Here is a 14,749-nt window from a genome sequence, read left to right on the forward strand (position 1 = left end):
TGAATTTTCTTGCTCCATCTTGTTAAATGGATCTTAGTGAAAAAGGCCGAAAAGAAAATCTGTTTAATTTAGTTCCAAGTGGTAAGTTGAAAGTTTTTACCAGCTCTGTCGCCGACGTCAGATTGCAGAACTACATTTCCCAGAAGTCAATGCGATGAGAGCGCAGCGGGCTTGCTAATTAAGCGCTGCATCTTCAGATGGAGCGCACGAGGTACGTGACGTTAGCTCAGTTTTGTGTACCCTAAAATTATAAATAAGTAAACGGTGCTGTCTTAAATGGAAAGCCAGCTTGTTGTTGATTAAATGGGCTGTCAGTTATTTGCTGTAAATAGTACGTTATTCATTTGTGCCAACAAAAGCTACAAGAGTGCATTCTTTTTATACTTATTTACCGTTAGCCAACTTGCTAGCTAGCTATAACTTCGCACCTGTATCATAAACTGTGCAATGAAGTCATTTCACGCATGTCTATGTCGTTGTCTTACACAACCCACCCACAGCCAGGTTTACCACATTAGCAGCTAACGTAACGTGAGCTGACCTTTTATTTGTTGTGTCCTGGCATGTGAAGCAATGGCATGCTAACACACACTGTGTTACCCATTGAATGCCTTGTGTAACTTGTTTGCATTGCCCCTTAAAATCTTAATAGGTCGTGTAATTAATTCCCCAGGAGCACACTGTGTTTATTGGTCTGGTTTTCATTTGTATATAAAACATGAGCAAGTACCATTACGTAGACCTAATATATTAATTATTGAAAATTAAACATAATTGAGAACCCCTGATGTGTCCAACCACGTCCCTGCTTATTTAGCAGCACTTGTTTGAGTTTAGAGCTGAAATCAGTCATTTTTAAAAGATTTGCTGGTTTTCATACACCTCTATAATTGTAACCTTAATATTTTGTGGTTTTGGACTGCTTATCAGACCAAACAAGCTATTTGAGGACATTAGCTTGGGCTCGGGGAACTTGTGACGGCCATTTCCCACAATTTTTCATATTTAATAAACCAGACAATTGATTTTAATTAGGAAAATAAAGCAGCCGATTTATCAATAATTATAAGTGATAATTGTAGCCACATTTGAGTTAAAGCAGCTTCTAAAGTAGAAATCACAGCCACGCTCTAATGTCAGCTGTAGTGCCTTCACAGTGTTAAAATACTCTGACAACGTTGTTTTCTTTTCAGGTTAACAATGACATCAGACCTAGCTGCTGGATAGCTTGCTCTCGGAAAATGTCATAGCGTGGACTGGAGCAAAGGTCAACATTTTCTCTTACATGCGAGTGGCAGCATGTAGCATTTTAACTATCATCACCTTCTTACATGGTTCATTCTCACCATTTCAGTATTCTGTGGCATGGAGACACAGAACAGTTGAGAGGAAACGACGGTTTGATTGAAGTTTTCAACCCACACATTTTTTGCTCAAATCGGCAGCTTTCCACGTCAAAACGAATCCGCACATGGTGATTTGACACAGCAGAAAAGTTACACTCTGCATCACAGAGTGGTCCAGTTGACACAATGGTGGCAGATGACACAGCAGAAAGTGGGGACAGATCCGAGGGGGAGAAAGAGATGGACCTGAAGGTGGCTGCAACAGAAGACTGCTTAGGACATGAAGACGGAGACCTAGAGATGGCTGTCTCTTCTTCTGAGGCCCTGTCTCCCTCTGAAGCTCCCCCAGAGGAAGCCGGGGAGCCCAGAAAGTGGAAGTGGGCTGTGATATTCTTGTGTTTCTTTGGGTTTATGGCATCAATAAAGCCCGGGGAGCCCTTCATTACACCATATCTACTCAGCCCTGAGAAGAACTTCACCAGGGAACAGGTTAGCGGCATCCTCAGTCTGAAATGCATTGGTTTTCGTACAGGTATATTTGTCTTTGTGTGAAGGAAAAGAACACCTGTGCAACCACATTTGAAATATCATTATTATTATTATTATTATTATTGAAAAGCTAATAATCAATGATAGAAGACATTCCAGTCGTAGTCATTGTACTGCAGAGTTGCACTCCAGGCTCATATACAGGAGACTGTCCAGAAAGTAGAGAATAAAAGATAACTCTTTTTTTACTCCATGCAGTCAGGCACTCATTACACAGTAGGATTAATGAGTGCCCCATGGGGAGTTTGCTGATCCGTCTTACTGTGGTCAAAGTTCACATTCCTACAAAGTGTGTCAGTGCGATTTGTGAAGGTTTATGATCGAGGAATGGCTACGAAATCATCAGTGGACTGTGATTTGTAGACTGGGACGGGATCACTGTTGTTGGCCAGATTTGTTTTTGTTTGTTTTTTAATTCACCATGACCTCTTATCAAGAATTGATTAACAGCCAAAGTTTCTTTCAGAGAGGAGAAAAAGTTAAATATTTCCAGCATTTGTTTGTCAAACTAGCTTGGATGGTGTGTGGAAAACCACTCTTTGTTAGACCAGAATGGCAGTTTTGCAGCTGAGCCACCTCTTGCAGACCGATTTGTTGTGTTGAACACACATTTCACCTTAATGTCTTTTTATATCTGAAGCAGTGTCACTGCCATATCCCATAAATTACTGTATTTACCAGATTCCTGGGAATAAGCTGCCCTTGACTTATCTTATCCGTTATCATCTGATATCTACCACAACATGACAATGCTGGGCTACACATGTAATTACAACATATGTAGCCCAGCATTGTCATGGATCTAAAGCTGGTCTTACTGCTGTTGATACTAGTAAGACAGCCTGTGTCTGCCAGAGAGATTTTGTACTTCCATTTGTTTCAACTTTTTCCAGTTTAACCAGTTTCACTATTGTGAAATCAAATTATTTAAAAGATGCGTTCACATACTTGAATAGATACTGTGATAGTGCTGGGTAACAATGGATGTTATCATATATCATTGTTTGGTGGAAATGCATTGTGACAATAAGATCATATCGTGTAAAATGTGGCTGTCCAAATTATTGTTACCAAGAAAAATGTAATTAAAACTAACAAGAGTTATTAGGATGTTTGTTTTACATGTGGGAGGAGTTTATCATTAGCGATTAACCTGCAGATTATTTTTCCTGATTAATTAGTCTATAAAATGTCAGAAAACAGTGAAAATATCCACCCCAGTTTCTCCCCACAGTCCAAGGTCAAGTCTTCAAATGTCGTGTTTTGTCTGACCAACATCCAAAACACCCCAAATATTCAGTTTACAATAATATAAAACACAGAAAAGCAGGACAAGAAATCTTCATATTTGAGAAGCTTTTCTTTTTTTTCTTTTTTCTTTTTTTTTTTCATTTTTGCTTTGCCATTAATCCATTATCCATTTTTATTAACAGTTGCCAATTATTTTTCTGACAATTGATTATTGATCTAATCGTTGCAGCTCTAAATTTTGTTTGATTTTACAAGTGATTTTGTATATGTTTGCCATATTGTGATAAAAATATGTGTGTGTGTGTGTATATGTGTATATATATATATATATATATATATATATATATATATATATATATATATATATATATATATATATATATATATATATATATACTCACGGGGAACAAGGGTTCGAATCCCTCGGGCGCAATGAGCAATGACCCATCATCCAGTCACGCTGCTGCCTACCTCATGATGATGAGTGACGATGAAATGATTGACATGCCGGCTCAGACGCCGCCCGCCAAACAAGGTCTGGCGTCAGGTGTTGGGGAACCAGGCATCGAGGCGACAAATGGGCTACTGAACAAGACGGAAATGGGCGAGATGCGATAACAAGGCTCTGTTGGAATGTTACTTACTCCAGTAACCCTAGTCAGAGGGGTTACATGCACAGGATGTGGGGTGAATGGTTACTCAGGAAACCCACAATCGAGGCTTCACGGCGAAGCAACTAGTAGCTCAGTGTTCCAACATCCACAAGCGGCAACTGCTATCACAACTTGAGATTGACGAGGTACAACACAAATGCTACGGCAAGGGGGAGCCAGGACTACAGGTCAGAGGGGAGCATCCAGCAGCTCCCCAACCAGAGATTGGGCACGAAGCCCCAAGAGAAATCACGCTGAACGAGGCAGCAACTGACCTGAAAGATAAGATCATGGCGAGGATGAATACAAGGCAACCCCGACGCCAACTACAACGGCTAAGTGAAGTACCATCAGAAAGTCTCCTAGAAGATGTGAATGCGATCCCTACCACAACCATCACTGAAACCAATGAGCTGATATACGCCTCAGCAGCAGTGATCCTAGAGATGCTTGGCTACAAGAGCAACCATGGGAGCCATGAGAGACAATACCCACCATGGAAACGAAGGTTGGAGGCAAAAATCAAGGAGGCCCGGAGAGAAGTGAGCCAACTGACAGAGGCTGAGAGAGGTGCAATGAGAAAGCAAGTACCAAGAAGTACAACCAGATGCCCATACCTGAAGCACTTCGAAACTGCCAAACAAAGGCTCCAAGCCTTGGCCAGCCGCCTAAAGAGATACACGAGAGATAATGAAGCCAGAAGAATAAACCGGCTGTTCGCAACTCAACCTGCGTAAAGTGTACGCTCAATGGCAGGGTAATAACAGCAGAGCAGATCCACCAAGGCTGGAAACGGAGCAGTACTGGAAAAGTATATGGGAAAGGGAGGCATCACACAACAGCGATGCACAGTGGCTGGCAGGACCACAGCAACCTCCTTGAACAGAATCCAGTCACCATCACAGCGGCAGACATCCAAGAAAGAGTCTCAGGTATGAAGAACTGGACAGCACCGGGCCCTGACAGGATCCACACCTACTGGCTAAAGAAGCTCACTGCACTCCACGAGCGCCTAGCAGCACAAATGAACCAGCTGCTAAGAGATGGACGCACTCCTGAATGGCTTACCGAGGGGGCGCACAATCCTGATCCTGAAGGATCCCGCAAAGGGTACAGTCCCATCCAACTATCGGCCAATAACCTGTCTCTCCACAACATGGAAGCTCATGTCAGGCTCATGTCATTGCGAACTCGATGAGGCTGTGGAAAACCACCCTTGAGGCCAATGGTAAGCCACTTGCACAAGTATCCATCAAATGTGGCATATACCAAGGAGATGCTCTGTCCCCACTGCTGTTCTGCATAGGTCTGAACCCCCTCAGCCAAATAATCAACAAGACTGGCTATGGATACCGACTCAGGAACAGGGCCACCATCAGTCACCTCCTCTACATGGATGACATCAAGCTATATGCTAAGAGCGAGCAGGACATCGACTCACTGATCCACACCACCAGGATCTACAGCTCTGACATTGGGATGTCATTCGGGCTTGAGAAGTGCAGTCGAATGGTGACAAAGAGAGGAAGGTAGTCCACACAGAAGGGTCTCACTCCCAGAAGGAACAATAGCAGACATTGAGGATGGTTACAAGTACCTTGGAATACCACAGGCAAATGGCAACCCGAAGAGGTAACAAGGAAGACGGCAACGGCAAATACCTTCAACGAGTAAGGCAAGTCCTAAGAAGTCAGCTCAATGGCAAGAACAAAGCCCAGGCAATAAACAGCTACGCCTGCCAGTGATCAGATACCCTGCAGGAATAATAAGGTGGCCAAAGGAGGAGATACAGACCACAGACGTTAAGACGCGAAAAGCTCCTCACCATGCATGGAGGGTTCCATCCCAAATCCAGCACCCTGAGACTGTACGCTAGCCGTAAGGAAGGCGGCCGTGGACTAGTGAGTGTGAGAGCCACTATCCAGGATGAAACATCCAAGATAAGGCCCACAAGTACATCCAAGATAAGGCCCCAACAGATGACGTGCTCAGGGAATGTCTCAGGCAATGGGGAACAGAGGAAGACGTGCTGGAGGAAGGACCATCATGGGAGGACAAACCTGAGCACCTACATGGGATGTACCACCGGAACATAACTGAAGTGGCTGATATCAAGAAGTCCTACCAATGGCTAGAGAAACACCTCGCGGCTGGATTGAAGGACAGCACAGAGGCATATATCTATCAAAATCAGAAAAGTATTTGTAATAATGTGATATATTCTGGTCATGTTGCCCAGCTTTGTATTGTGATTATGTATATGTAAAGTCTACTGGTTATTGTGAGATTTATTTATTTATTACCAGCCCTGGTTGATTATTTAGGTAGATTTAGATAAGACTTCATATGTCCTAATCACACCATCAAATTGTTCATGGTCATAAAATATTTAAAATCATCAACACCAAAGGTCACAATGTTGTCTGTACTATAAGACTTGGACTGCAAGAGGGCTGCACTTCTTTCTTATTTGACCTGGTTTTATCATCTAGTTAATAGTTCTTTATGTTCTTTGCAAGTATTAAGTATATTTCCATAAATGTTAATGATCAATTAATAAATTTTCAGTAGTTAGTCTTGCCTTAAGATTCCCCTATATTTTGTACATTAAGTGTATTACTAAGGCTTGCGTATGCAAAATTATATATAAAACAATAAAATTGATGTACAGTGCATTAAACTGTTTCACTATTATGCACTCTTTTACAGCTGCAATGATTCGTCAAATGATTAATCTATTTTGGTAATCTATAAGTCGTAATTTTTTTTCAGGCAAAATGCCAAACATTCACTGGTTTCAGCTTCTCAGGTGTGAGGATTTGCTGCTTTTCTTTGTCATATATGATAGTAAATGAGAGATGTTTGGGTTTTCTACTGTTGTTTGGACAAAACAAGCAATATGAAGATGTCACTTTGGGCTCTGGGACATTTGTCATGCTGTTTAAAAAAAAAAATTATAGAACAAGACGGTGTAGTCCCTCATTCGTCCAGGAGTGTTCTATCGTAGAAAAGGTTTCAGTCGTAGTCATCTGGACACTGTTTTCAGAATCAAGACGTTTCGGCTCCCATCCGGAAGTCATTCTCAATTGTGAAAAATGGTCCGGGAACTCTGAAATTTTATAGAACAAAAAATGAATCGATTGAGAAAATAATTGGCAGATTAATCCAAAATTAAAACAACAGTTAGTTGCAGTCAGCATGTGGTCATAATACCACGATGTAGTCCCTTCAAAGTCTATAAACTGTACTATTGAATTATGGCCCAGGCCTAGTTGGGACACTAAGTATCCTACCAGCAGAGAGAAGTTGGTACATTTTGTAAATTAAGACTGGAGCTTTCATCCACCATACTAATTACCCATCTTGATTAGAACTTTATTTGATTGACTTTCCTGTTGTTTCCAGGTCACCAATGAGATCACTCCTGTGCTGACGTACTCCTACATGGTCGTGCTGGTGCCAGCCTTCCTGCTGACAGATCTTCTGCGCTACAAGCCGGTCCTGATCATTCAGGGCGTCAGCCAGGTGGTCATCTGGGTCATTCTGCTCCTGGGCACCACCCTCCTTGAGATGCAGTTAATGGAGTTCTTCTATGGCATCACCATGGCCTGCCGCGTGGCCTACTCCTCCTACATCTTCTCCCTGGTCAGTCCAGTCCTCTACCAGCGTGTGGCCGGATACTCACGCTCCTCAGTGCTCTTGGGGGTCTTCACAAGCTCGGTGCTGGGCCAGCTGTGCATGTCCCTGGGCAACATCAGCTTCTACACCCTCAACGCTATATCTTTGGGTTTTGTCAGCTTTGGTCTTCTGCTCTCACTGTGCCTGCCCTGGCCTAAACGCTCCCTGTTTTTCAACCGGACGCTGAATCAGGAGCAAAGGGAAGTGGCAGCAGTAGCCACTAAATCAGAACTGGACAAAATGAACCCAAAAGAGAGCGGGTTGTCTTTGGCAGCTCCTCCATGCTCACGCTGGAGGGATATTGTCTTGGTGCAGATGCTGCTTGAGGTGAGAAACGTGGTGAAGAGGCCCAGCCTGAGGCTCTGGTCCCTGTGGTGGGTGTTCAACTCCACAGGGTACTACCTGGTGCTGTTCTACGTTCACATCCTGTGGAACAAAGTCTACCCGGCCTCTGAGAACAAGCATGTCTACAACGGGGGAGTGGAGGCAGCTTCTACCCTGCTGAGTGAGACATTTCTGGAGCTACAGATCTTAGTTTTTAAAAGAATAGTGCTGGATTTTTTAAATTGTATCAGTGTTTTTATGCTCAGTGTTTATACAGCAGTTGGGTTTCAGTTTCACAGTCCTCCATGTTTTTCTTCACGTCAGCATGCAACTCCAGCTTGCCATCTAAATTTAGATGCAGATAATGGGGACAACTCCTCTGTGCTCAACAACAACAAAATATCAAGGCCAGGAGGAAGTGTTTGTTTTTTCATTAAAAGTTGCTTTCTTGCACAAAGTTGCTCTGAAAGCTCACAAATAATTCTTAATCTAGGATTCTTTGCAAAGGATTTTCAAGCTAAGATTGTGTAAAGTTGTGTTTGTGAAGATGGCCTTAAATGTTGAATAAGAAAGGAAAAAATGTTGAACGTGGATGGAAGAGATGGAGCGGATTACACAGATTTGTTAATGACGCAAATACATACTGGAATTGCTATGGTATAAAACACAGTGGTTGGACTGGTGAATGAAGCTCAACATCAAATGATTTGTGAGACAATTCACTTATTCATAAATCTTTGTAAGCATATATAATCATTCCTGTGTAGATTGGAGAAGTCTGAAAGTCTAAAATATGAATTTGGTAGTGTTTTTTGTTTCCTCAAAACAAATTCAGGAAAAAGTCGGCACTCTTGTGGTAAGCAAAAGTGAAATCAATCAATTTTACTGACAACAAATAGTCTGTCAGTCAGTCCATTTACCACTGGAGTGCTACATTTTTCCTGAATTTGTTTTTAGGGAAACAAACACATTGCTGTCCTTTTTTTGAGACAGAGCACCAAACTGTAATTGAGTGCGGTTGTACCTGTTTTCTCTTCTGAATGTTTTTGAGTTTTGCAGTTGCATACAGTGGTCAGAACACCAAATATGTTTAGTTCTGATATAAGTACAGCTGTCAAAGAGTGATAGTTATTTTTTGCTAGTTTATGGTGTTAATATTAAGCACCAAAAGAAGAGCGTAAACTGACTGTGCACTTCTGTCACCTGTAGTTAAGAGGCTGAGGAATCGATCTCCCACCTTTTTATTTATTTAAGTGATTACATCACGTTTAGACATCAGTAATCACCCTTTAAACACCTGGACGTCATGTCAAGCAGACAAAGTTATGTTGCAAAATCTGATAGTAGGTAAATTATAAGAACAGACAAAATTTCCTCACAGTGGCGGCAGTTACTTAGTTGTTAGTAATGTATTTGTGACAAGAGATCCGTGACTTGAAAGTAAATGAAAACAAGATTATACACCCAGGTTAGGATTTGTGTAGTGAAATTACATTATTTCCACCATGAAAAAATGACTATTAAAAGATAAAAGAATGAAACACATAATACTTTTTAGCAGAATAGTGATGAAGTGCCTGGATTACACACTATCTCTGTACAGACCAATTGTTTTATGTAACCCAGATGAATAGAGTTTCGGAAAATTTTAATGATGTGTATTTTTTCGGCAGGTGCGATAATGTCATTTGCGGCAGGCTTTGTGAAAATTCGTTGGAACGTCTGGTCTGAGCTGGTCATCGGTGTCATCACAGCAGTGCAGGCAGGTCTGCTGCTCCTCATGGTCACCACACACAGCATTTGGGTCTGCTACATGGCCTACGTCCTCTTCCGAGGCTTCTACCAGTTTCTGGTGCCTATTGCCACGTGAGTGCCAAATTATATATATTATTTACTGTCTTAATATGAAACTACAAAACTTACTCACTAACTGTGGTGAAACTGTGGTGCAGCAGGAAGTTACATCCTCTATGAATAGGGTAAAGATCATAGGTTCACTAAAAATCCATCTGTCATTTCACATGATGCTGTTGCTAGAGGAAAGGTCATAGGTTCACTAAAGTTGGTAAACAAACTTGGAGAAAAATGTTCTTAAACTAAACTAGAAGTTAGAAGTTTTAAGCAAAATATATATATATATATATATATATATATATATATATATCAAATGTATATATAAATATATGAATGGCCAGACAAAACAAGACATTTGTTATATATTGTGATATTTTTACTGTTTTCTAATGTTTTACAAACCAAATGACTCTTCAGTCAATCTAGAAAATAATGAAAGTGGAAATAATTGTTAGCAGCCCTAAACTAAACACTTTCGAGGTTATCAAGGTTTTAATCTTTTCGTCTAGACCAGTGATGCCCAAAGTGGGTGCTTTAAAGAAAGGGTCTGCCAGATTTGTTAATTCCAATTTATTTAATTGTATATTTTTGATAGAAGTTTCACCACATAAAAAAAACAAGGCAACACTTACATTAAATACATTTTTATATTTAATTTTAAAACATAAAAATGGAACAAGTAAGCAAAAGACATTGTAGTAGCCATATTAAAAACCCTGTTTAATGTGCAGTTATGCCACAGCTAAGTTTGGTGACATGACAACTCATGGTTGTCGGTAGGCATGGTAACAACACAATTATTTCATACAAAGTGGAACCACATATTCTCTGAAGTATCTCCTAAGCTGACACTCATATTATGAACTAACTGTACTGTAAGCATTAACCTGTTAACATACTCATTAAATTTAGTCTAACTCTTTGAGCTGAATGAGACTGTGTGATTGTAACAGACACATTTTGAAGTTGCTGAAACTGTAGCATCGTACTCTTCCATCTGGCCTGTGGTGATCTTATCATCTCTCCATAGTTTCCAGATAGCCTCATCACTCACCAAGGAGCTCTGCGCCTTAGTGTTTGGCATCAACACCTTTTTGGGGACCATACTGAAGACTATCATCAACCTGATATTTTCTGACAAGAGAGGCCTGGCGTTGGATGTGCACTCTCAGGTAAAACAGTCATTCAAACAGTCAAAGGAAAAAGTTGTGATGCTCATCAAGCAAACACATCAGTGTAATCCAAAACATGAAGAAGCAAATCTTGCTCTTGAGTTGACTGTCAGTATAGCAGGAGAGCCTTGTGCCTTATGTATGTAAAAACTTTAACTTGCAGTTTTGATTTGCATAACAGAAGCTGAGAAATGAGTGAAATGAAACATGCAAATATTTGTTTTTAATATTGTGATTTCATAAAATTTGTGTAGGCAGTGGTGCTTCAGAAGTGGGGCATGACAGAAAAAGTTTGTTGTTGCAGTGTTAGTGAATCTAGTTCAAGGCATAGTAATGGAAATAAAATACTTCCTGTTTAACATAAATCAAGGAAAGTCATAGTTAGCCAAAGCAAGATTTCAACTTGGCTAGAATTCAGTTGGATGTAGCAATGTCTTAAACATTGATGCTGACAAAAAACCTGTGGTCTTACAGAGGCCAGCCTAAATCTTTAAAGCTGCAGGTCTATAAAGCCGTGTTTCCACCAAACACCTTCGGTATAGTACCCTTGAAACCCATACCTGACCTTTACCTACATGTACCTAAACCATAGGTCTGTGTTGCATTTCCACCGCAGACAGCTCAGCTCACTTGGAACCTCAACAGAAGGATAACGAAAAAACGGGACAATATGGAGTGGTTCTTGTGGTACCATCCACAACTTTTCACAATGGAAACGCGAAAATAACCGTTCTAATGTATAACGAACTGAACTGGACTGCTTGGTGGAACGAAGGCTTTAAGTGTCTCAAAGAAAGTCTGTTGCAACTAGCCCAAATTTCTCAGAATGATGCTCATTTGGTCCTACCTAAAAGCTTAATCACTTTTTAACAATTTTAAGGAAAGTATTATCAGCGCCATTATTTGGGACAACTTTATTGCTGTTTTTACCTTTTTTAAAAGGTGGCAAAAACAAACATTTGAGTAGGTGTAGAGATAGAGAATGTAAGCCTCTTGTTTAAAATAATAAATAACTTCTTTAATGAAATCTATTGAAATAAAACTTCTTCTGACTGATTTTTGTATAGACTAATGACAGCACAGCGGGTTTAGGTGTGTCAGATGCTGACAAGATTGATGTTGATGTCTTAGTCAATCCTTTGTTGTACACTGAACTATTGATCTGATTTTAAGAAGTCTCTTATTTTCTCTTGCAGTTCCTGGTATATTTCATTTACTTCATCATTCTTACTGTCGTCTACTTCATCTGTGCTGCTGTCGTCATCACCCGTCACTATAGAAACCAGCCCAGGGGAGGAGGTGGGACCGATGAACAGGCACCACCCACAGAGCTCAGTCCTGTGGCTGCAAATTCAGAGGCAGAACCTTTGTCTAATGACAAAAGTGCCAAAGCGTAATGCCTTAAACAGTTTTCCGGCAACCTCTAATCTACAGTAGATCCCAGTTTTAATATAAGCTCTTCAGACCCTCTGATGTTGATGGAGGGGTTTGTTCAGTGTTAGCTGCTGAGCCTTAATCATAGAAGTGCCTCAACTGCTACCTGAAGTTCCTGCATTACACCAGTCAGACAGGCTGCAGACGTCTTGTGTATGACGTCTCGGGAGAGTTTTGTATTTGTTTGTTGATGATCAGATGTGATTTGCTGTAAAGTAAATTCTACTTTTTTTAAATTCATACAAAGCACTAAGTGGTACTATGCTTTCATATTGTGGCAAGTCATCTTCATCTTCAGAGAGGGACCGTTAATGTAATGGCCACAATTGAACTTTTGTATACAGGAAACAAAGAAGGAAAATTTGTAGTTGTAACTTGCTGGACTGTCCTGTTTCAGTGACAGTGATTTGCCAGGCAAACAAAGGCTCATGATTATTGTGTGATCACGAAATTACAAAAATTACTTTAAAGTAGTCTGCAATTTCACTTTTTTTTTTTTTTTTTTTTCATTGACACTCCTATTGTACCTAATGTTACAGTTCCATGATATCTTAATTGGCCATATCAGGATAATTGCTTTTTAGGTATAGTTTTTTTTTCTGTGTTAATAATCGCATCACATTTATTGTTGCTGTAATGCTGTTAAAGCTGCTCTGTGTAATGTAGAAGCATCAGCATCAGAATATAAGTCATCCTTATTTGATACATTGAAACAGGTTATTGTGTTGCTTGGGAGAAATCATGTGAAAGTAATGTTTATAGACATTTTTACACAGATATACGCTTATTTGACAATTAGTCTAAATACACATAACTGAATTTGATTATTAAATATGTGATATTTCTTTTTAGTGTTAATTTTCAGTAGTATGTTGGGTGACAATGCCATCAGGATGGAAAACAAAGCACCAGTCAATAGTCTTGCTGCTAATTTGCTGCCATTTTGGCAAACCACCAACTACCAAGAAGGGCTCCAACTCCTAAAACCTGGTTGTCTTTATTTTTGGTCCAAGTACGGCTGTTTTTACATTCATCAAAAACTGCAGGAATTTCTAACTTTTCTTGGTCCTGTAGAGAACATAGGAATGCAGTGTTACTTGATGCAACAGGAACTACAGTGCAGACATTTAGGTTTTTAAAATGTCCATTTGTTTACACTTAAAAAACATGTGACCCCTTCCTTACAATAGACATGACAGTAGTAACTGAGTTTTAAGTTGGTTTGTACATTCAGAATGTATAGATATATTTTTTATTTTGACTAAAATAATTGCTGAGAAATAACGTAACTGTGAACCTGTCTGAATGCTGTAAAAAGGAATACGCTGTCTTTAATCAGATGTTTATTTTCTATTCACAAATAAATTACGTTTGGTGGATAAAAAGCTCTGTGATCATTTTTTGGAGTCAGTACTAAACCACACTTTTTGAACCTGTTGTTCAAAATGTATTATTTACTAAAATACTTTAATTGCCTTGCTCAATGACAGTCCTTAATGGTGGAGAACAGGTTTGGCTTAAGATAGGAACTTCCATGTGGTTCCCACCATGTTTGACTTGTGACCCTTTAAAGCCAAACGATGTCTTGTGAGATCTATTATATATTTTTTACAAAATGTTGTGATGTTCCCATCTGAGGTTGTTTGATTAGAAACATTTAAAGCCCTGAATAGGAAAAACTATACAGTATTTTACAATAAAAAAGGGTGCATTTCTCAAAGAGCATCCCTTCAACAACATGAAACCATCCACTTGTGCACGACTGCAACAATGTGAAGAGGTCCTTATAAAGAGGATACTACTAACATTGTAAAAAAAGAACCATACATTTCATATACAATAGGTTAATATTAATATTTCCCTGACTCTGAATTGTGTGGATAAATTGATTTTAAGAATTTTTACAGCTGAAATCCTGAAAGATTTCAATTTTATGACTACTACTACTGTTCAGTATTCAATTTCACAGTTCTCTCTAACACAATTATACAACTAAATATAGTATTTTACATGTAGTAATACTGTGTTAAAGGCACAAGACTTATGGACATGGGTTTGTACATGTTTGCTCAGCTGCTGTTGCTGCTCACAGCATGAACACGTAGAGCCCTTTGATTCTCCTTTGTTTTTCTGCATTTCTTAGTAGGAAGCCCATTTTTTTTATCTGGACTGTTTCTACAGCTGAACACAGTGATGTAATAAACCCCCTCTGAGATCGATCTAGTTGTTCTAGCTTGACAAGAAGTACAAGACCTGGGCCCTGTTCTTCATACAAGTTATCCAGATCTGGCTTTTCTGGTTCTTCGAAGCTGGTTTAAAATGAATCTGGAGCTGTTGTCAGAGTAACAAGTCCTTAAGTCTAAACGTGCAAAGGTGCAGGCTTATCAACAGTTAGCGGGATAATGACCAAGACCTTTCAGGGTGAACCCCATACATTAACTCATTTCAAATACATATTGCACGCTTTCTTAGACGTATAATGAAAGAG

General features: G+C 39.8%; 1 protein-coding gene across 2 annotated transcripts; it reads left to right on the top strand.

Moving 5' to 3' along the window:
* The first annotated feature begins 120 nt into the window (after window positions 1-120).
* On the top strand, window positions 121-13,646 carry slc19a1 (solute carrier family 19 member 1). 2 transcript variants are annotated; one of them, XM_044188592.1, is made up of 6 exons: window positions 121-211; window positions 1,194-1,835; window positions 7,205-7,982; window positions 9,475-9,667; window positions 10,686-10,827; window positions 12,024-13,646. In XM_044188592.1, exons 2-6 carry the CDS (start codon window positions 1,533-1,535, stop codon window positions 12,222-12,224), a joined length of 1,617 nt encoding a protein of 538 aa, XP_044044527.1. In that variant the 5' UTR covers window positions 121-211; window positions 1,194-1,532; the 3' UTR covers window positions 12,225-13,646. The 2 variants fall into 2 exon arrangements, with proteins under 2 accessions (XP_044044527.1, XP_044044528.1); XM_044188593.1 differs by lacking the exon at window positions 121-211 and having other exon boundaries at window positions 1,194-1,267; window positions 1,355-1,835.
* Window positions 13,647-14,749: the final 1,103 nt, after the last annotated feature.

The sequence above is a fragment of the Siniperca chuatsi genome, linkage group LG24 (genome assembly GCF_020085105.1).
Source record: "Siniperca chuatsi isolate FFG_IHB_CAS linkage group LG24, ASM2008510v1, whole genome shotgun sequence".
Classification (NCBI taxonomy): domain Eukaryota; kingdom Metazoa; phylum Chordata; class Actinopteri; order Centrarchiformes; family Sinipercidae; genus Siniperca; species Siniperca chuatsi.

Excerpts from the sequence above, each read along its gene's own strand:
- slc19a1 (XM_044188592.1), top strand. The coding sequence starts at position 1,533 with ATGGTGGCAGATGACACAGCAGAAAGTGGGGACAGATCCGAGGGGGAG. Across the intron at positions 1,836-7,204 it reads AGAACTTCACCAGGGAACAG|GTCACCAATGAGATCACTCC; the intron begins GTTAGCGGCATC and ends TGTTGTTTCCAG. Across the intron at positions 7,983-9,474 it reads GGCAGCTTCTACCCTGCTGA|GTGCGATAATGTCATTTGCG; the intron begins GTGAGACATTTC and ends TTTTTTCGGCAG.